This window comes from Carica papaya, chromosome 8, assembly GCF_054855325.1.
Source record: "Carica papaya isolate Zhongbai chromosome 8, ASM5485532v1, whole genome shotgun sequence".
Taxonomy (NCBI): Eukaryota; Viridiplantae; Streptophyta; class Magnoliopsida; order Brassicales; family Caricaceae; genus Carica; species Carica papaya.
Window position 1 is genome coordinate 28,670,740 of NC_142316.1, and position 21,557 is coordinate 28,692,296.

The following is a 21,557-nucleotide window of genomic DNA, read 5'->3' on the forward strand; positions in this document are numbered from 1 at the left end:
GAATATATATATATATATATATATGTAAGACAAGAAATTAAAATGATATATTGTGCTGTGAGAATATTATATATCCATTTCAAGAGATAAAATACTAAATTTGTTAATTGTATTTATGCTTCAGAAAGTAACTAACCAAGACAGAAAGAAAAAACTTTAATTAGTACTTGATAATCTATTACTGGGATGACCATGTACATACATACATACATGGATAACGAAATTTATCCTGTATGTAGAAATATAAGCAAGACTTACACACTCCACGTCTAGCACACAACTTTCTCCATGTACCCTTGATTTATATATATATATATATTATTAATAATCACTACCCGCCTATATATATATTATCAGTATTTCACACACCCAAAAAAACATGATAACCTTTATTTATACATGATAGAAACACATTTTTTTTTGGGCTAGGTTGCTACATTAAGCTTCCTTTGTAACTTACGGAAACCCCATATGGAAGACCTCACCCGCCTATATTATAGGAAGAATTTATTTTATGTTGCAGAGCATGGCTGAGGTAATTTACCAATGAATTTTGATTGGATACTTCAACTTTTTGGCAGACCCTAATTTGATTTTTTTCTTTAAAAAAATCATAAAAACATTAATATTTTAAAGGGTGAATCGGATCACCCATGCTCCAAGAGATAATTCCTCGTATCTACCTGAGCATACATATACCACTAGAGAGCCAACAGCACTTAGATATACAAACATATCACTTGAAAATCCTCATACATGGTCCCATGAATATTATGTTTCTCTTGGATCATTTCTTTCTCATATATATATATGTATATATATACATATATATATATATGTATATGGTTTCCAATGTTTCATTTCCAATATTGCTTCTTTGTTGCAAACCTTGGTGCCCTTTGAGCATGTCTACCTGAAATGGAATATGCAAACGTTATCTTCATCCTCTTTCTTGTATTTTCTTTTTTCTCTAAACTTAGAGAAATTTAAGGGGATGAAAATATTATGTAGTCTTAAATACTTACTGATGAATGGCCTGGGAGAAGTAGCATGAAAATATGCTCGGAAGAACTCCATGTTCTCTTTTTGTAGCTCCCTCCACACTGCAAGCAAGTAGCCAGTTAGCAAAATAAAAAGCTTCACTAACATTATTACTATACGTTCTACATAACTTAACACTATTGATTCATTTCAAATCTTTATCAAGAATTTCACAAAAACAAAATTTGAACTCTACTAATTACATTTACAAAGTTTGTCTATCATCTGCAATCTGCAATATGTAATTACTTATATATTTGTTTATATATGAAAAACTTATGCAGAACTAGAGATGAGGACCAGTGAGTGTGACGAGAGGCTGGATGCTGGCATGTCGAGCTAGTGCTTTTACGCATTGATCGCGGGTCATGTGTAGAATCAAGCATCTCTCTATGAGGTGCTGAACCTGATAATTGCCCATGCAAAACTAATTGATATTAGTTGGTATGTCATTTGTTTTCTTCAGTTTTCAATCTTTTGTGTATTGTGGGAGAGAAAGAGAGTTTCGAGAGAGAAAGAAAGAGAATACCATTCTAATGTAGGTATGTGGGCGGCAATGCAAACATGGAGCAAGCTGGTGGTTATTATGATGATACATATTTCTGAATTTCTAGGAACAAAAATGGACAAAACGAGAGTTGTGTAGTGTGTATTTATATTATATATATTAATAGTAGCAGAGAAAGGAATAAGAAATATGAGAAAGCAAACAAACGGAGAAAAGTGCAATAAAAGGGAATGGGAGCTAGATATTTAGCCTACAATATATATATATATACACATATAGAGTGTTATTTAACAATGAAAAGAATAGAGGAAATTAATTAGGAGATCAAATAGAGATGAAGGTTATAATTGTTATCCAGAGATATCTAAGTGAAGGGCCAAAAAGGGTGGAGAAATCCAAAGACCTCATCTTCAGGAGATAAGAGTTCTTGTGATTTGGGTTTCATTTGAGGCTTCAAATAATAAGTGATGCTGACAAGTCCTCCCATAAGCCTCCTAAGGCCACTTGAACGCTCCTACCCACCTCCCAAGTTACCCTTATTAAGGGTCCTACAATTTTTAACCTTCATGAATATTGAACACTCATCCTACTGGTCCCCCCTTTTCTATTCATCATTTAGCCACTTTAATATACAACCAGGGTTATGGACTTGATGAATGAATATGTGAATGAACGAATCATGACCCTACTGTTCCTCATGAATGAAATGAATTACGACCCTACAATTATGCATATGCATATTGTGTACAAACACATGCCACGTTTGTGTATATTGTGTGCAATATTTTCAGACTAGCCATTACTTTTAACCAGAAAAAATTATACCACATGTGACAATTCAGTGCCACCAAACAATTATTTGACGTGCATGATTCCTTCGGATACAAGCATCAGTTCATGGTTTCTTGCAGTATATTATGTAAATGTCAGTTTTGGCAAATGAAAATGGTAATTACAAGGAACAAAAAGACTTAGTTGGATATAATCAAAGTCATCTCAGCTGGGTTCAAGTTATCTTGGAGGTTTATGCAGAAGTAGTGATGGAAGCAAAGGAAATATCAACACATCATGACCCCAACAATTTTATTGCCTTCTGAGCCTACACGCCAAAAAACTGAATGATTGATCATATACATACAGACAAGCAGCATTTATTTATTTGTAAAAACAGTATGTTAATTTAGAAGAAACCAATGCATGTCGTCTCTTATGCTTTGTGGGTATTGCATGCCTAATTAGAATTGTAAATTGAAGTACTTTTTAGTAATGAAATATTTCTCGACCCAATTAAAAATTGACATGTAGCTAATTTAGTAGGATGATCGTGCTTTCCAACACATATAGGATACACAATTTAGTATTAAAGTATTTTTTTTCTTAATTATTTTGTTTAATTTGGTTTTTAAAATTTATAATCAATTTACTTATATTTTAGATTATATATATATATATATATATATAAAAGATTATTTTCTTACCTATAACTTCATTTCTTTGGAGGAAGCTCTACTTTTTAAGCATATCTCTTTTTATTATAATGTTTTCTAAAAGAGGAACCACAATGAGCCATTCAATATAAAAATATTGAAGAGGCAAACTAATCAATGAGACATGTTGATGGAGTGTTGTGTAAATGTACTAAGGGAAAACTCTTGGTTAAATTTTTTTTTTATATTAAATAAATGATATACATCACCTATAATATAATTAAAATTTTTATATAAAAATATATATATTACTAACCATTCAACCAAATATTAATCAAATTTATTATGCTGAAAAGTGGAAGCCCAGACTGCTGTCTAACTATTATTTCATTAAAGTTTCGAAGTTGAAGTCCCTTTTAATTTTTTATTTGCATTGAATTTAAGTTGCATCTCCAACAGGAAAGTGATAACTTCATTTTTGAATCTTGAACAGAATAAATTCAAACGAGAGAGACTCTCCAAGATGGTGAATTTAAGGGCAACTCACATAATGAAAGTAAAAGGAAATTAAAAACAAAAAAAAAAAAAACAAAACAAAAGAACAAAACACATATAAACATCATAAAATTAAATAATAGCTTGAAATTCAACCCTCTCCTTAGATACAATTGCCTGATTAATTTTGTGTTCACTAGTTCTCTAAGCTAACCAAACCAATTAACGGAGCACTTTTGTAATTTACATTTGCCAATGCTTTGCTCATAATATTTGTTGACCTCAAGGATAATAGTTCTATTGATTAGAAGATGGTGCCTTACATACATACATCTGCATACATATATGCGTTCCTATAAATTTGTCGTTTAAGTTTTAATATTAGCTAACACAAAATGTTTCATTTTCATCACGATCAGCTTGTAAAAGTTAGGTAAAATATTATTTTCAAGACTTCAAGAAAATGTGGAGGAGACTCGATAGTTCTCAGTAAAGCAAATGGTCCAGGCCCTCCCAGATCAGGACCCAAGTGTACAACCAAACAATTGAGAAATCAATCACTATTAGGTCTAGTCAAAGTCTGAAATCAATTGGTCAGTGGGAAGAACCTGGAAACCACCGGTATCAATCCCCCAGTTAAGCTTCCTAAAATACATTGTTTCTCCCGGTCGGAAACACCCAATACTTTGTGGCTAGCTGATTCGATTATATTCATAGTTCATTCATCCTCCTGTGAACCAAACTTGCCATAGTTGTCACTAGTTGTGATCAGTATGTTAATTAACAAATTTCTTCTCTTCTTTCTGTGTCTCAACAATAGCTCTCTTCAGCACAGAAATGATGGAGTACCCTGCCATCTATTTGCACCAAGTGCTCATATAAATCTAAATGATTTGATTTTGTTCCAATAGAACTAACAAAATGCTATTGGCAAATAGCAATTCAACTTAGATTTCTACTTTGCTAAAATAAAATAAAACTGCAGTTTAAATCCACCAATCTCACCAAATTGTATCAGAAGGTCACAAGCACATGTGCTTTTTCTCTATTCAAGTAGACTCTTTATTCCGGAAAGAAAAATCTGTCTACAACACATGGTGCTTAATAGCATAACCACCACAGATTAATTGCTCTGCTTACCTGCATTTCCCCTATCGCCACTGCAACAGTAGAAATGTGGCAGCTTAACTCGACCACAGCTCCTGAGCAAGAGGAAAATATGAGAAAATATAGATGGGCACAAGTGTGTGATTCAGGCTAAAAAATTGGTAAAAATATAAACTAACATGAGTTGCTGGAAGCAAAGTATATGTCCATTATTACACAATTCTGTATTTAAAACTAACGAATTTATAGTTTATTTGCAAATCCTTATTTTGATGTTCAAACATAATATACAAAAAGAAACTCTAGATATTTGATATCTTTCTTTTTGAATGAGATATCAATTCCAGCTATGGTTTAAGTAAACCACAGAAACCTTTTAGGAATTCATTTCTTCCAAACAGCATCAGACCTTTAAGTGATTTATCAGAAAATTTTTAAGGAAAAAAACATTTCATACATGAGATCCTTGGAAGCAAATCTCTATCTGACAGTTTCTCTCACTTAAAATTCCAAGCTCTTGTAATTTAAACACTTCAATTTACAGATTACAACAGATATCATCGGCATAAGTTTCCACTATTTCACCGAAACTACCTCTTTCCCTAGAAGATCTTGTAACTTAAATCACCAAAAGCATGTAACTCCTATAATCAAAAGCACCAAAACTAAAATTATGTAAGTCCCTAATAATCTAAAGCACCAAGACTAGGTGTTCCCCTACCAGATGTTGAGGTCCCTCATAATCAGCCTAATACATTTAAAATTTTTACTCTTAGTCGGCAAACTTCAAGAATTGAACAGGGCAGGGTATGAAATGCTCTTCCTTTGTCAACTGAATTGACCCTTATGCATTTCATTTAGTAAGTTTGCTTTCATTTTACCCAATCTTCACGGCTCGTTTAGTCTCGAGAAAAAGGAATATAATTCATCAACTCATTAAGAGGAATTTCATGTTTGCAGACAAATGAGCTGATGTTACCAAAGCATCTAATCATCTAGATATCTAGAAGAAAATTACAGCTGTAGGTTCAAAAATTTAATCAAGAATTAAAAATTTCTAAAGATTCCATTGGCTGTCTAAAATGAAATGCCATGCTCATGCTCATGCTATATTTTTCCCAAAGGTAATTTTGAAGTATACGGATAGGCGTAATCACATATTATCATGAAATCAGAGATATCTTTTCCAGATGAGTTGACTGCCACTACAAAAAAAAAAAAAGTAATCATGAAATATAATGAAACGATAAGATTCGGCAATAATTCTTACTTGCATCGAATAATGACTGGTGTAGGTTTCAAAGCTTTAGGTCCATTTCTTATGCCTCTTTTGTGAGGAGAAACCTGCATAATAGACCGACTCGTAGGTCAAACCCGATACCAAACCTGCCCTCCCGACAACCAATTCTAAAACCCCAAAACCCTAATATCACAAATAATCTGAATCCCCAAACAACTATGAAGACAGGGAGAAAAAATAAAAAATAAAAACTAAAGTTTCAAGTGACAAATTGTAATATGATTTGACTTCAAAAAATGACTCAATTTTTGTTCACCTTCTTCTTGGGAACAGCCATGAGCTCCATGGATCCACCAAAAGAAGAAATTGGAAATCCAAATCCAATAATTTTCTGATTGGTAGAACCAGAATGATCATGATCAAACTCAGGCAAAACAGTTGGTGGCGACGCCACTGAATAATCAACGAGGCAGTCCAAAGGCGTACGCATGGCGGAGACATGGGTCCATCTCCTGAGGGCGAACGGAGACACCATCTCACCCGCTGACATCGTGAGCTTTGTAAGTCTCAAAGCCATTGGTTCAGTGACGTGGCATCTAAAGATAAGTTCACCTGCAGAGACTAGGAGTTCCTGACGGCAAGCACGACTATGAGGACGAGGCAGTTGCAAAATTGATTGGTGCTTGGCGGGAGTTGGGTCACAGGTCGACGCTGAAATCAATGGCTTTCAGTGCCGCCGGCCTGTGGATGTCGTACGAGACGAGGAACAATAGCGGTGGGTGCAGTGCAGTGTAGTGCGTGTTTCGGGTCCCTTGCCGCCGACCTAACAGGGCCAGGCAGATTGATATTGGGCCATCACACTATAAAGCATTTTGAAGGGCCGGGCCGATTGATATAGGAGTTTGAATTTCTATAGTAAGAATCTGAAGTAAATCTTGTTTTTAGTTAATTATAATAAATAAAATAAAGAGGAGTTTGAATTTTATTGGTAATTTATTTTAATAAAATAGAGTAATAGTTTTAGGAATATGATAAAAATATTATTATTTCTTGAAAAAATATAACGTCAAAATTTTATTTATGTATTTATTTTTTGCTTTGTCATCTGTCCATTACATATTTTAAGCACTTGAATTCTTAATATCTTGAAAAGAGGTTAAAAAGTAATTAAAAAAAATGTTAAGTCTCCAATACAATAACCACATATAAATTATACTCTTTAAATAAAATTAAAATTCTAAATTTCTTATCTTATGTACAATAGAGTTCAAATGAAATCAAATACTTTATATTAAATTTGGATGAAAAGACTTGTAAAAAAATAATGTTTGCGGTATAATTTAAAAAATGTAATACATATCTTAAGATGCATGAATGTATCATTAAAACATTTATCAACTAAAAAAGAAAATTAAAAATTAATTAATTTATAATTATCCTCAAGATTATGGGAGATATTATTATCTTTGAGATAATTTAATATAATACGAAATATGTTCTACACAAATCTAATTTATTCCATATATTTTTTGTATAATATGCTAAACGTGAGGTAATGGGAAAGTGAAAATTCTTAAGAAAGAGAAAGAAAAAGAAAAGCGAAAACTCATGAATTTACTAATTTTTTTTTCCCATTAACTTAATTATAAGAAACAAAGCAATACATAGAACTTGCTAATTATACTTTAAAAGAATAATTGCTTTACAGCTTACATACTAATACGTCTGATAACAATAATTATTTATTTATTAAAAATACAACCTAACATAATTTGAATTTGGGAGGAAGGCCTGGCTTTATTGACATGAGAGTCCGTGTTGAATGGGTGTGTGTGGGGAAAACGGCGACGTTCATACACTAGTACCAATTTTGACAACGTGGTGTCTCTACAAATCTCGGTCAATAAAGAAAACAAGTCGTACACATAAAAAGAAGGAGAAATCTCAATGTGGCATCTCACAGATTTTAAATTAATTATATTGTATATACAGGAGGTAAGGGTAAAATTTTATTATTAAGGGGTGAAAAATTGAGTAAATAATTACCAAATGTAATTTTAAATATAATATAAAAATATGTTGGTTGGTCGGTCTTGGTTTTATGTCTGACCATAATTGCGATGTACAAGAAATTCAAAACCCCTTAATTGGCTTAAAAAAATCCGCAATTGGTAGGATCACTCAACAGGATATACTGTAGAATATGATTATTTTCGTAATTAATATAAATATAAATAAACAAGATTTAATTTAAAGAGGTTGGGGTCGTGTTATGTTTATCTAATTCCGCGAAACGTGGACAGACGCGTCGTTTTGTTCACCCGCCAAAATTACCCGCCAACAAACCAGGCCCGTAGAGCTGGGGGAGGGAGCGGGACCCATCATCTGTTGGGACCCACGAAGGTAGAGGAGTCAGCCAACCTGCATTCTCTTTTCCCGCTCCTTATTAAATTCTCGTGCTGATGGCCCTCGTACCGACCACCGCGACTTGTCTTCATGATGATTCTCCCATCGCCATTACTTCTCTCTTTTTTTTTTTTTTTTTCTAAAAATTGATTTTTATTAAATAATTTCGGAAACGTAAAATTATAAAAAGTTTAATGTTATAATTACGTATCTGCCCATCAAACTGTAACCGTCCGATTGTTGGAATTTGAATCTAGATTTTTCTTTGGGTAGAAGAGAAGACTGACATATCTGAATTTTCAAATGGTTTGGTTAAAAAGCAAAAAAAATTATGGATAGTGTGAAATCCCGTGAAGCAAAGAATGGAGACGTTGGTTGTGCCCCCACTACTCATAAATAAAAACTAATATATTTTTGTTTTTTCTTAATTCATGATTAACGTGCTATATATATATATATATATATATTTTCTTCTTTCCATCTAAAATGATAATTAGAAGAATTGGGGATACCCCACTACTTGCCCATTAAGTAAAGGAAGGCAAAAAAAAAAAAAAAAAAAACTCACTGCTTAACAAAAAATTTCCCTTCTCTCTATTTCAAATAGCTTTAGATTTGAATTAAGTATAAAAAAAAAAAAAAACTGTAATTTTATTAGTAAAAATTTAATGTTGATCCCAAATAAAGAAGATTCTTAACTTTGTTGACAAATCAAAGGAGTGAATTTTTGTTGTAAATCAGTTTAATTGCTTTGTAGATTAAACTGGAAAAAGGACAAGTAAGTTGTTTGAGTAGAAACGGTAAAAGCCAGAAAAAGGGCGGATTAATTCATTTTGTTGGAGTTAAAATCAATAAGACTGCGGAATTTCTTGGCAGTAAAATCAAAAACTGCTGCTGTCCGCTTCTCACTGTTTATTGGAGTTCTGTTTTTTTTTTTTTTTTTTTTTACTGTATCCGCACAGTAAACTTTCTTTTAAGGAAATTAAAAAAAAAAAAAAAAAAATTAGAAAAAAAACGAATGACAATTTGCGTATAGCTCTAACAAGCCCAGATGAAAGCAGTACGCCAGTGCCACTGAATTTTTTTTTTTTTTTAAATATTTATTGTTTTTCGTCTTAATTATTTTTTATATCATTTATTGAATAATTCTTTTGCCCAACTCCCCACTCTCTCATCACTCCCCACCGCACCACCAATTCCCCGTTTTCATCTTATTATTCATTCTCATCATCCGTTTCCTTTCTCTTCTTGTCATCTTTTTTTCTCCTTTCCCTTTTTTTTTTCCTGAGGCTGAGCCTGCGCTCTCCAGATCCTTGACGATCGGTTTGTGTTTTTGAATTTGTCTCCAGAAGCATTACGCTTTGCGGTATATATTGTCTTCCTTCTCTTTCAGATTATATTTTTCTGGGTTTTCTTTCGTGAGTATTCTTTTTGTGTTTGACGGAGGATTTCAATTGCTTTGTGTTATTGGTACGTGTTTATTGCTGTTATTTTTTAAGGTTGATTTATGTTTGCAGGATCTGCTGCAGTTATTGTTCTTCAGACTCTGAATCAGACGGTTGGAGTCTTGGAGGTAATGTTTTCTAGGATTCTTCTGTTTTATGCTTTTTTTTTTTTTTTTTTTCTCTTTGATTGATTACTGATAATATAGCCTCCCTGTTGTTGGATTTCTATGTCATTGTGCTAGGTCTTCTTGTGAATCTTTATGATATATTTTCTGATTTTGTTCGATTTATATTAGATTTTTTCCTAAGTCCAACTGGAGAGTCTTAATTTCTACTAAGTTTCTCTTACGAGTTTCACCTTCCTGATGCAACTGGCTCTCGTTTTTGGTTGGATAAACAATCTCTCTTTCCGTTTGACTAACTGGGTATTCTTGAATTGTCTCCCTTACTGCTCCTTATTTTATATCTATGTTGAATTTCATGCCACTTATAAAATTTTATCTTGTCTTGCTAGGCTCCTAACTTAGCATTTGCACCGCTGTTTGTTTTTAGATATAATATCCAATACAGATGATTTATTGAATAATCCCACTAATTCCTTGTTCCTTTCTTGTCTCTAATAATCTTTAGCTGGAACTTTTTGTTTTTGTGTTCCCTCATCACCTAGAGTTTTATTTAAATTTTCTTCATGGTGACATATCTTTTGAGTTCCTAGCAATTTATCTGGCTGGAGGTGCAATTTTAAGGATACAACTATTGACAATTATTTCTTCGAACACATGCATGTGTACTTGCATGTAACTATACAAGAAACGTTATGTGGATTCATGCATCCATGCCTAGTGTTGTCTATCCTTAGCAGTATGAATCACCTCACAAATATTCCTGCCTAAGACACATGCATAATACATGATTTTGCCTGAAGTTGATAAATGTTATTTTCTTCATCTATGATAACGGTTGTAATACTTGGTGGCTTTCTGTTGTAAAAATTGCTAACACTGATACTAGATTCAATTATGTGTAAGAATTGCCAACTCTCATACTAGATTTTATTGTGTATCCCTTGCTTCTTGCATCTAACACGTATTTATGGGCCTCGTAAATGCTTTTGTCGTATCTTGACTTCATTTATGCTTTTTATTACTATTATATTCATGAACATGGACGACAATAGGAAAGGCATTCAAATAGAGATTAATATACTTAATAAACAGGCATTTCTTTGCATTAAATCTCCTGTTAGTTATTTAAAAAAAAATTAAATCTCCTATTCGTGGGCATGGATGTTTTCCGATCGAAAATCATGTTTATTATACCATATTATATAGTAATCATCATAATCATCATCATCGTTATTAATATTATTATAGTTTTTGTGAACAAGGACTTCTTCATAGTATGCAAAATTTGAGCACTATTCAGTTTCTTTTTTTTTTTTTTTTTAAAATTATGCATGCTATTCAGTCGAATTTGTAAACTAGCATTTCTTTGCATTGAATCCCATGTTTGGAAGCATGGATATTTTCCAATACAAGACATATGTATTGCCACCACACTAGGTGCTGCTTCTAGTATTCTCTTAAAGAGCCAGTAATTATACAAGATTATGTTCACCCGTTATTTACTAGGGATGATGGTAAACAATATTTTAAAATGACCATGCTAGGAATGAGGAAAAGTTTGCATTCTGAAGTCTTGAGAAAATAGAATAAAAGTCAATGAATTAATGGTGTTTCATACCTTTGGATTTTTCCATATTACAACTGCATTACTTTCCATTTCCGAATTTCAAGGAATTTATTTGTGTCACAGCGTGAAACTTCATGGACATATCTTGTCTCAATATAAATGGGAAATAATATTTTGATTCAATGCTTCCATGGACTCTTTATGCTGTGGCTGTTTCTTCTGAGTTTGTGTGGTTGCTGTTACTTCTACATTATGAAATTCAGAGATTGGTCTTTTTTCTATTGTGCAGATTGATTCCTACTGGCATTGTTGCCAAGCGCCCTTTGGAAAGTTATACAATTTATGGTCATTTAGCTTTACCTAGAAAATGTTGGGAGGCAACAATGGTAACCCTGTGCTTCCTGTTTTTGTGGATGAGAATCGATTCCAGTATCAGACTAATGCATCAAATCAGCTGCAGTTATTTGGAAACTGTGAGTTTGCTTCTTTTTTTTCCTTTTAGATAAACTGAACCTCACTAGTTTCTGCTCTTGTATGGATTAATTTCCTCTAAGCTAAGTTCCAAGTTTTCTCGTCTTTCATTGCTGCCAAAGAACTCATCAGTGTGTTTAATCTATGTTACAGTAGCAGCTGGGTGTAGTGTTGATCCAGTAAATTATTTTCGAAATGAGCATATGACCTCTATGCTTAGATCCAACAAACGAGGAAGGGAAACAGAAGATATCCAGAGACAGCAAAAGCTACAGATTTCATTGAATTATAACCTTTGTCAAGATGATGCTGACCGCACAGCAAGCATTCCAAACCCAAATCCTGTGTCCACTGGGTTAAGGCTATCATATGATGATGATGAGCACAATTCATCTGTTACTTCTGCAAGTGGAAGTATGACAGCAGCATCATCAATCATCCTGTCCCTCGGTGACAACATTAGGACAGAGCTTGATCGACAAAAAGAAGAATTTGATCAGTATATTAAGATTCAGGTACTACTTCTAACTGCTCTCAATTGGAACTGTAGATGCTTCTCGTCCTCCTGCTTTAGTACTATGCCAATATCAGGATTCCTGTGGATGCTATCTAACAACTTCTTCTATGGTTTTAATTTTCTAGAGAAGGGGTTAATTACATATTGCAAATTATTTATTTCTTCCAGTTTTAAACAAGTTTATTCTTAAAGAAATTTGCATATTCTTTCCTTAAATTTCTTTTTCATCCCCAAACATTCTCTTACTTTCCCTTTCTCTTTGAATGTCATTCCATCACTTTCTTTATTACCATTACTTAAGATGATTACATAAACTTTATGCCCCCACTGGATTCCTAAACATTTGTCTGATTGTGTTCAATGATGAATCTTTCAGTTTTCCAAGAAATGATATATAATAATGACACCCCAAGGGTGCTTGGTCTGTATTGCATAGACTGCTTTCAGTAGTTAGGCATCTAGCTTTAGTAGTTGCATTTGATGGTTTAGTGTTGCTGTTTGGACCTTCATCTGACCTTTTAGCTGTTTAAACAGGAAGAACACTTAGCTAAGGGGGTAAGGGACATGAAGCAGAGGCATATGGCTTCCTTTCTTGCTGCTATAGAGAAGGGTGTAAGCAAGAAGCTACGGGAGAAAGACCTAGAGATAGAGAACATGAATCGCAAGAACAGGGAGCTCATTGAGAAGATAAAACAAGTGGCTATGGAAGCTCAGAACTGGCACTATAGAGCGAAGTACAATGAGTCGGTTGTTAATGTCCTAAAGAACAACCTCCAGCAGGCAATTTCACAGGGTGCTGACCAAGGAAAGGAAGGATTTGGAGACAGTGAAGTTGATGATGCTGCCTCATACATTGACCCAAACAACTACCTGAGCATTCCAGGTGGTGCTGCAAAAACTATTCCCAGGAATCTCCATGGTTTGAAGGAGCACATGATTTGTCGAGCATGCAAAGCTAAGGAGGTCTCCATCCTCTTGATGCCTTGTAGGCACCTCTGCTTATGTAAAGACTGTGATGTGTTAATTAATGTTTGTCCTGTATGCCAGCAGATGAAAAGTGCTGGTGTCCAAGTGTACTTGTCCTAAATTATGGAGCAAATTACTCAAAAGAAAATCATTCACAGCCTGCATTCCATGTGACATGTTACCAATTCCAGACATGTTACCGCTTTCAGTTTGCTTTCAAAAGAAATGCCATGTATGTGCAGTAACTAATTAAATCTTGTAAAATGAAGTTTGGAAATGTTATTTGGTACTTGTATTTATTTCTCTTTCTCTAATCTGTGTTTGTGGTGGTCTGCTCCTTTGCTTCTCCTCTTAGGGATGTAGGAACATGCCAGAAGTGCTAAAGATAATATGGCTTTGTGGTTTGCTTGGATTGTCAGCATTTGCTGTCATCAGAATAGGCTACCTATGGAGCTTAGGTTTGAGCCGAAAAACTCTCTGTGGTCCCATTGTATTCCTCATACACCATATAAAGCTTGGTTCAGGCATCTAAATTTGAAATGCGCAATTTGTAAGGACTTGGAAAGGCCTGCTGATTAGAAGAGTCTGTCCTCGGATTTCCTAGACCCTACCTTTGGAAGGTTTTGTAAAGGTCAACACAGATGGCTTTACGAAGAGCAACTTGAGAGAAACAGCAACTGGTTGCATTTTTCATGACGAGCAATTAAAAAAGCGATTGGTTCATAGCTAACACTGGCTTTTACCTAGTAGGTGTAATTGAAGACCTTAAATTGGTAGATAACTTCAGACATTGGCAGGTCACTTCTACGAATTGATTCACAGACTTTCCAAAGGTTGGTTCTGCTCAGGTAATGTGCTGCCCATTACGTAGGTACTAAATCAAACGCTGTCCAAATTTTGGGACGTTCACAATTAACTTAAGCATTGTTAAGGAGTTTTTTTTTTTCAAAAATTATCAAGACAAGTTGGCTCATTCCTTAGTTCCTTATTCTAACATGTTAGAAACTCCTCTTAACTTATGTGCGCAGTTATATGCCGTGTCACTGGTCCATGGTGTTTGGGTTGTAATTTCACTTTTTTTTTTTGGAAAGATGTAGTAACTTTTCTTGATATGATTATACGACTTGCTATTTATATTATATTTGGTTTAAACAAATTTATGATTATAATTTTACCAAAATACTAATTGAAGCTTCCACTGTTCACTGCAGCTTAGAATGACAATTTATCATTTCTACTGTAGTATACAAGGGGAGGTAACATGCTAGATGTTCATCATAGAAACCACTGAAATGAGGAAGGAAAGATTAACAAAACTTGGTGACTGCACACATAGGATTAACAAAGACCCAAAATTTTGGTAAGACATCTGTTTCCTACCCTGAAAAGCACTAAATTCTTCTTCTGTTGTCTGCTCGAGCTTTCTTCGACACAGGTCCAGCATGTAGATGCTCACTGCTTGCTTGAATCTTTGAAAATAAGGAAAAACGAATAAGAAAAACAAATCACCAAAGGCAAATTAACAATCAAATTTAATCTTCTGAAAAATAACAGCAAAGGAGAGATTCGTCACCTTATTGAGCTTCTCTCTTACCAATTGAACTGTCTGATTCATTGAAGGTGACGCGAAATAATCCTGAGATCCATTTCACAAGAAATTGGTTAAAATTCTAGGCAACATGTCAGCCCTTTTCCAGAACCCTGCATAACAGGCCAAATGCTTTAAAGTTGTCTAAACTAAAGATTTCCAAAGAGAACTTTAAAAAAATATGTTAAATGAACAATTTCTTGCTCAAACAACTATAAATTGCAACTGCAGGTTGAGAAGGTTCAATTGCTTCATTCCAATGGAAAAAATTGGCTGGTGTTTGGGAATGAGATACGCTTTGAGAATTGCACCAATAACAATAAGTGGTTCAATCAATGAACCCAAACTAACTCTGATCCTTAGATACAGGTCCAACATGGAAGTTATACTAATGTTACTATAGATTGGATATTGTTGCTACCAGCTATCTTAGCTGATTCATCCTGATATAGTTCAGTCATTAGCGGAATTATTTAGGTAATAATCAATTGGCATTGTGTTAGTCGCTTAAGACCTTATACACCATGTACCCAATATTTGCCCATTATTGCATCACAATCCGACCAACATGAATTACCCTAACTTGGATTAAACAACTTCAACCATTGAAGCAGCCGAACCATGCACTCAATCCTCATGTTTAAGCTTATTAGACTAACAGTCATGCTAACCAAGAAATCCAAGTATTTATGCTCAATATTTTCATTGGAATATTACTGACCACCTCAAAGTTCAGGATTATAGCCTTTGGTTATTGCCATTTGAGAACAGCCAATTGTCCTCATTATTATAACTTCATCAACAAAATTTGGTGAAAGTAAATAAAATTTTAATAGCAAATCAAACCTTATCAGATGAAACTCTTGTTATTGGAGCATCATTCATGTGAGAAATGGGTTTCAGTTCTCCTGAGTCCCTATGGAAAGAAAACAAAACTTGTCATACTCAAAAATCAGTAAAACAAAAAAGCAACGTGACTATGGGGCATACCACCTTTGCCTAACGGTCATTTTAGGGGAAACACCATCCATTTGAGCTGGACTGGCAAGCAATGGAGCCTCATTTGGAATTTCAGTATTCTGAGCAGGAGACCCTCTAGATTTATGAGCTGATATCAGAAACATGGCAAAGCATGAAGCATGAACCACAAGCAGCATCCATTTCAAAGAGAAAGTGTGAGGATTCCATAATGCTGCATGCCATATTTTGCAAAACCAAATATCCAACAGCTGTTCAAATAAAACATACGGTTTAGTCTTGCAATAACCTCCTTTCTCCTCCCTTCTAACTTCTCCTTAGTGTCCTCAACGCTCTCAAAATAAGGAGCATATGACACCTGCAGCCGATTTCCCATGAATACAAACTCATCCAATTTTTTCTTTGCAAACCTATCAAAAAAGTTGATACACATAAATATCCACTGAATCATCACTCTGTTGCTTTCAGAAAACATAAGGGAACACAAGGGTATGCATTGATTAGTCTTTGGATAATCGGTGAACAACATAATTGGCTACAATCTTAATGAGAATTAGATCTAAAAAGACCTTGCGTTGCTAATGAGATGGAATTTGATCCAGTAAACATCTGTGAAGGGCTCACAATCTTCTGCATCCATCGGTTTGCACCTGGAGAATGAAAATGCAGAAGACGAAGACAATTAAACAAACAAAAAAGAGCAATAATTACAAACCAAATATATGGTAAAGCAATTAAGGAAGAAAAAAAGAGAGTGGAGAGAACTTACTTACTCTTCAACATCTCCATATTTAGCAAATAGTTTCAATAAATCATTGCCGCATCCCAAAGCTGGAACATTCCTTACAATCAAATACCTGAAAATAAGAAAAGAAAATCTAAACGTGAATTGGCATGCTGAAATTAAGTAAATTAGAGAAGTTTATGATGTTGATTCAACTTAATTCTTCAAAGGTAGCAGCTACAAGTTGATAACTCATACAAGTGAACAAAATAAATAAATGAAGAGCAAAAAGAAATAAGATAAAGATAGGGGTAAAATAGACCTGGATTCGTCACAAACTGTATAAACACGAACAGCTCGAGGCTCGTCTCTGTATGGAGGCATTCTTGTTCGCCAATATCCAAGCAATTGCAGGCTGTTAGCATTAGGTGAATAAACACAATGTTTATTAAGTTTATGTGGCTAACAAACATTTAAATCCTACAACAGGAAATTAGGACCGTCACAATGTCCGTCTACTAATATTCAAACATGTTAACAGAGCAAAACGCTCACTAAATTTCTCTGCTTTTAGAATAGAGCAATGCCAAATACCAAAATTCAATCATATCCACACAACTTAAAAAACCAGTTTGACTAAATTCACAGACTGAAACCTACATAATAAATCGCCAAACTAAATGTCACAGGATCAAGCGAATTACCTGTTTGCGGGACAGGCAGAGGGTGCGTACAGCAGTGCCGAGTAGGTATTGGCGAATACCAAGCGCGATACTCAGTTCCGGTGGTGTTGATGCCGGCGGATGAAGGCTTTAGAGACGAAATCGATCGGGTCGTGAATACCGACTATTGCGAAGAAAGGGCGGAAGGAAAGAAAAAGAAGAAAAAAAAAACCGTACATATTAATAAACTATAAATTTTGATAAATTTAATATAAATATCGTCATAAATACAGACCAGAAAATATCTTGACCCATACGGTGCCTTATTTATTACGAAAAATAAATTATATTTTCTGCACTTATTAATGTAGAAGTTCAATAATATTTGAAAAATAATTTGTACATATTTTAAATTTATTTTTATTCTGTGTTTTCCCCTCCGGCGCTTCTTCCCCATTAGATTACATCGGAGAGCCATACCCAACATCAACTCTCTCCTTAAACAGGAAAGCATCAGGTAAATTCTTTCATTTTTTCTCCATATTTTTTTCTGTGCTATTCATGAGGCATATACTTTGCAGTTTCTTGTTTCTTCGTCCTTATCTCAGTTTTCGGTACCGCTTACTAAATGTTTGACAAAATGCCTACTTGGTCTCTGTTGCTTAGACTATTAGTTGTTTTAGGAGGTTCTGTCTGTAAAAATCTCTTGCTTTAGACTATTAGTTCTTTTAGGAGGTTGCAAAGTGTTTTGCTTGAGAAGCTACTACTCAAGTTACTTAGTACGCTTGATTCATGAATCTCTTTCTTTCTTTTTTGGAGGTTCATGTTGGCTTATTTGCTGAGAGGTGGGCAGAGAGCTGTTTGGATTGGTTTTTTTTCTTTTTGGTTCTTTATGGAGTTTTGCCGAAGCCACTTGTGATGCAGTGGTATTATATCTTTATGAATTTCTATGACCCGGATTCTAACACTCTTACAAGCCTATGGGCATACGAAAACAGTTATTGGTAATCCCTTTTCTGCGTGGTGCCTTTTCTTTTAGCATTTAGCTCTCTATCTGTCTATCTACTGGAGATTGCTCCAGCTAATGACAGACTAAGGACATATATTAAAAGCTTGGGGTGAGAACAGTTTTTGTTCCAATGCCTGTAAATAATATTCTAAATCTTCTTATTGTTTTCCTTACTTGAGTATATTGCTTTTGATCATAAACAATCCCTTGTTTCATAGCGTCAAAATAATTTTCTTGTTTATTCTGCATAAATTTTTAATATGAAAATTTCATAATCCTTTAACCATTAGACTCTTTATTCTTTTTAAATGTTTTTCTAATTTTTTTGATTCACTTGGAAGTAAGAGGCTAAAGCTCTTTGGCGTGCACGTAAGAGGGCTAAAGCTGGCGTCCTGTTTTTTTTTTTTTTTGTTGTTTTTCTCCTCCTCCTCCTTCTTCTTCTTCTTTTTCGTCTTCTTCTTCTTCTAGGTTATGGTTGATTTGGCTTGAGAGAAATGCTAGAAATTTCAGAGGTTACTCTTGGCCTCACTTCAGGCTAGGATACGTTGGTACTTGAAAGATATACATTTCTCTACTTTACATACATTGGCACTAGAAAGATATATCTTTGGCTATTTCATAGAGATTTGATTAGCTATTCTTTTCCAAAAATAGTTGGAGGTTCTCCTTTGTTTTTTTTTTCATTTTCTCTGGGTTAGGATATGTAATCCTCCTATCTTGTATCATTCTAATATATATATATATATATATATTTATATTATAAAAGAACAGTTAGCAGACCTCTGTCCTGCTAGAATTCTTGAATGGTTCTCCCTGCTATGCAGCAAAGGAAAAGTTCTTTAAACGGACTGAAGCATTCAATGAAAAAAGAATGACTAAGTGTTATTCCCCCTAAATGGCCTGCCTCATATTTGTTTATACGAAATCTGCAGACCTGATGAAACAAATTTTTCCTGGACCCCTATGTGAATAGGGTGTATAATTAATGGGGAAAATTATTGCAGCTAAGTCGGAGAAATATTTGAGAATGAAAATCCAGCAGTAGGCAGAAGATAATCAAGCTGCGTCTTTGGTTCATCTGGTATGTAAAAATCAGTGATAATGTCCTAGAACCACAGAAGTACAGAATAAGAAAACCTATGTCAACAGGAAAAACCTAAAGATAAAAAGAAATCCGAACAAAACTTAATCTGTAGAGAGTCCTATATCATTTGGAATGTCACACTGTTTCCTGCATCAAATATGATTAAAAACATGTGGACACCAATTCTTTCTTATTATGTTCCTGTAATTGTTGGCTTCAGTTAGCGCTTCCTAGCTTCTAACTTTAAGTCTTTAAGGTTCTTACTTATTCTGAGAAAGAAACTGTAAACTGATAAGAGAAACGGAAAAAATTTGCTAAATAAACTTATTCTATTGGGTAAAGTAGCAGGTGAAATGTCATTATTTGAAAATACTGGTATCTTTTTTGAGAAGTTGAAAATACTAATATTGTCATTTATGTCTTTGAAGGGCGCAATTGCTTGCTACTGTAATTCAAGTCAATATCTTAGGGCCTCTATGCTCCTAGCCTTTATTTGTTTGTAGTCTTGTTGCCTCTGAATTCCTGTCAACCAGGTGTCAATGTGAGGCTACTAAGTGGTGCATCAAGGGTATGAGTTGTCCAGAATGGAGTAGAGATACATTGTTATGTACTATCGAATCATACTTGATTTTTAATTTCCGTCTGTTGATATCCTATCTTTTGGGGTTAGGATGAGGAATATATGTCGTGACAATTTGAATCTTTCTTGCTGATCTGTTTTATGCCTCTGGGCTACTTTGTCATAGGATCCAAAGAAAGGAGGGGATTGTATTTTTCTTGTTCCATCATTATACTCAACTACAAGGCCTTTGAATATTTGTGACACTAGCCAATAAATTCGTTCCCTCATTATGTTTACTTGATATTCTTAGTTTTAGCATGTGGGAAAATTAGCCACTTTGCAAAGGATGCTGCCTATTAAAGACATGGTGCCAGCAGCACAGAACAACATAGACTCGCAATTCATACTTTTGGTCAAAGGCAGGGTGACAATGGAAGGCCAAAACAAGACATGTTTGGCACTTGTGGCAGATGAGACGGCTGCAGTTCACTTCCAGCTGTGGGGGAAAGAGTGTGATGCATTTAACCCTGGGGACATTATCCGATTGGCGAATGGAATTTTCTCTTACAATAAAAACCATCTTGTGCTGAGAGCAGGCAAACGAGGGAAGATAGAGAAGGTGGGAGAGTTCACTATGGCCTTTGTGGAGACACCTAACATGAGTGAGATGCATTGGGTTCCTGACCCCAATAATCCCAAGAGATACATGCAGGATGCTGTTATTTCTCCGTATTCGCGCATTTTTCCTCATATGTATTAATGCAGTGTTATAGATTTTTTGTTTAATGGAAATCCATTTTTTTGGCATAAGAACATGGATTATCTAGCTTTTAACTTTTTTTCTTGTAAGTTTATTTGTCTTTAACAATAGTGTGAATTGATTTCTCGCAATGAATGTCTCTTGTAACCAAATGAAAGAAGGAATAATTATGTTGTAGCAGTTACACTTGACTATAATGATTTTGGTTCCTAGTCTAGAGAGTGATTTTGACTCTTTGTTATAGTGTTTGCCAATAATTTGGATATCTTGTTGGTTCAGGTGCTTCAGCCCTAGTGAACTTGTTCAGCTACTTTTGTTGATTGTTTAGGACCAGATCCTTTGAGTCTTCACTAGTGCTGTATTTCGTGGTGCCAATGATTAGTTAGTAAGAAATATCCTTCACTGAATATTTGTCTTTGAATTTGTGTTCCAAAAGTTTTATTTTCAATTCAGTAATGTGATATGTTACGATTTACACTATCTCTCTTATCATGGTTTTCTAGCTTTTACTAGCTGGGAAAAAATAGTATTTCTCATTTCTTTGGCTGGGCAGACATTAATGGTGGCATTCAACAGAAATATTGGGAATTATACCCATCCAAAAGATAGTATTTCTAACTATTCATGCAACCATGTTCCAGAAATTCCCAGAGGTTATGGAAACCATACAGAGATCACAATCTGTAATTTGAGGAACTTTTTTGGAAGATGGGGTGACCTGCTCAATTCACACTAGGTAGTGTCAATGTTTTTGAGGGTGCAGGAGATATTGCATTTCCAAGCTTTTCACGATCTCAAGTTGGGGCAGATCAAGAAAGTAATGGGTGTCACAATGATAGACTGTTTTCATACCCTGTTTGGTATGAGTATCATTA

The 21,557-nt window shown here is 34.5% G+C and overlaps 4 protein-coding genes across 10 annotated transcripts; 2 read left to right on the plus strand and 2 right to left on the minus strand.

Moving 5' to 3' along the window:
• Positions 1-143: 143 nt before the first annotated feature.
• Positions 144-6,668, minus strand: LOC110813134 (uncharacterized). 2 transcript variants are annotated; one of them, XM_022040158.2, is made up of 5 exons: positions 6,135-6,667; positions 5,849-5,922; positions 4,612-4,673; positions 1,026-1,103; positions 144-913 (listed from the first exon to the last, which is right to left on the minus strand). In XM_022040158.2, exons 1-5 carry the CDS (start codon positions 6,393-6,395, stop codon positions 858-860), a joined length of 531 nt encoding a protein of 176 aa, XP_021895850.1. In that variant the 5' UTR covers positions 6,396-6,667; the 3' UTR covers positions 144-857. The 2 variants fall into 2 exon arrangements, with proteins under 2 accessions (XP_021895850.1, XP_088066383.1); XM_088210257.1 differs by lacking the exons at positions 144-913; positions 1,026-1,103 and adding an exon at positions 3,892-4,328 and having other exon boundaries at positions 6,135-6,668.
• Positions 6,669-9,365: 2,697 nt separating this feature from the next.
• Positions 9,366-13,614, plus strand: LOC110813081 (SBP (S-ribonuclease binding protein) family protein). The gene is made up of 5 exons (XM_022040083.2): positions 9,366-9,590; positions 9,742-9,797; positions 11,651-11,834; positions 11,986-12,347; positions 12,884-13,614. The coding sequence occupies exons 3-5, from the start codon at positions 11,729-11,731 to the stop codon at positions 13,433-13,435; spliced, it is 1,020 nt and encodes a 339-aa protein (XP_021895775.1). The 5' UTR covers positions 9,366-9,590; positions 9,742-9,797; positions 11,651-11,728; the 3' UTR covers positions 13,436-13,614.
• A 907-nt stretch (positions 13,615-14,521) lies between these two features.
• LOC110813082 (RNA-binding (RRM/RBD/RNP motifs) family protein) lies at positions 14,522-17,485 on the minus strand. 5 transcript variants are annotated; one of them, XM_022040085.2, is made up of 9 exons: positions 17,310-17,482; positions 16,928-17,020; positions 16,655-16,738; positions 16,451-16,531; positions 16,152-16,291; positions 15,894-16,011; positions 15,750-15,819; positions 14,889-14,951; positions 14,522-14,784 (listed from the first exon to the last, which is right to left on the minus strand). In XM_022040085.2, exons 2-9 carry the CDS (start codon positions 16,987-16,989, stop codon positions 14,707-14,709), a joined length of 696 nt encoding a protein of 231 aa, XP_021895777.1. In that variant the 5' UTR covers positions 16,990-17,020; positions 17,310-17,482; the 3' UTR covers positions 14,522-14,706. The 5 variants fall into 5 exon arrangements, 3 of the variants coding, with proteins under 3 accessions (XP_021895777.1, XP_021895779.1, XP_021895782.1); XM_022040087.2 differs by having other exon boundaries at positions 15,897-16,011; positions 17,310-17,479; XR_015813821.1 differs by having other exon boundaries at positions 14,603-14,784; positions 14,889-15,016; positions 17,310-17,485.
• Positions 17,486-17,536: 51 nt separating this feature from the next.
• Positions 17,537-20,899, plus strand: LOC110813079 (Nucleic acid-binding, OB-fold-like protein). Of its 2 annotated transcripts, XM_088208982.1 has the most exons (3): positions 17,537-17,784; positions 19,281-19,357; positions 20,233-20,899. In XM_088208982.1, exon 3 carries the CDS (start codon positions 20,269-20,271, stop codon positions 20,680-20,682), a length of 414 nt encoding a protein of 137 aa, XP_088065108.1. In that variant the 5' UTR covers positions 17,537-17,784; positions 19,281-19,357; positions 20,233-20,268; the 3' UTR covers positions 20,683-20,899. The 2 variants fall into 2 exon arrangements, with proteins under 2 accessions (XP_088065108.1, XP_088065107.1); XM_088208981.1 differs by lacking the exon at positions 19,281-19,357.
• The last annotated feature ends 658 nt before the right edge of the window (positions 20,900-21,557 follow it).

Bases quoted from the DNA above. Each gene is read 5' to 3' on its own strand.
- LOC110813134 (XM_022040158.2), bottom strand. From the start codon at position 6,395: ATGGCTTTGAGACTTACAAAGCTCACGATGTCAGCGGGTGAGATGGTG. The intron at 4,674-5,848 runs GTAAGAATTATT...CCTCTTGCTCAG, and splicing joins CCAGTCATTATTCGATGCAA to GAGCTGTGGTCGAGTTAAGC. The intron at 914-1,025 runs GTAAGTATTTAA...ATTCCATTTCAG, and splicing joins TTCTCCCAGGCCATTCATCA to GTAGACATGCTCAAAGGGCA.
- LOC110813079 (XM_088208982.1), top strand. From the start codon at position 20,269: ATGCTGCCTATTAAAGACATGGTGCCAGCAGCACAGAACAACATAGAC.
- LOC110813081 (XM_022040083.2), top strand. From the start codon at position 11,729: ATGTTGGGAGGCAACAATGGTAACCCTGTGCTTCCTGTTTTTGTGGAT. The intron at 11,835-11,985 runs GTGAGTTTGCTT...TCTATGTTACAG, and splicing joins GCTGCAGTTATTTGGAAACT to TAGCAGCTGGGTGTAGTGTT. The intron at 12,348-12,883 runs GTACTACTTCTA...CTGTTTAAACAG, and splicing joins ATCAGTATATTAAGATTCAG to GAAGAACACTTAGCTAAGGG.
- LOC110813082 (XM_022040085.2), bottom strand. From the start codon at position 16,989: ATGCCTCCATACAGAGACGAGCCTCGAGCTGTTCGTGTTTATACAGTT. The intron at 16,739-16,927 runs GTCTATTTTACC...TCTTATTTTCAG, and splicing joins ACAGTTTGTGACGAATCCAG to GTATTTGATTGTAAGGAATG. The intron at 14,785-14,888 runs GTGACGAATCTC...TTATTTTCAAAG, and splicing joins TAAGAGAGAAGCTCAATAAG to ATTCAAGCAAGCAGTGAGCA.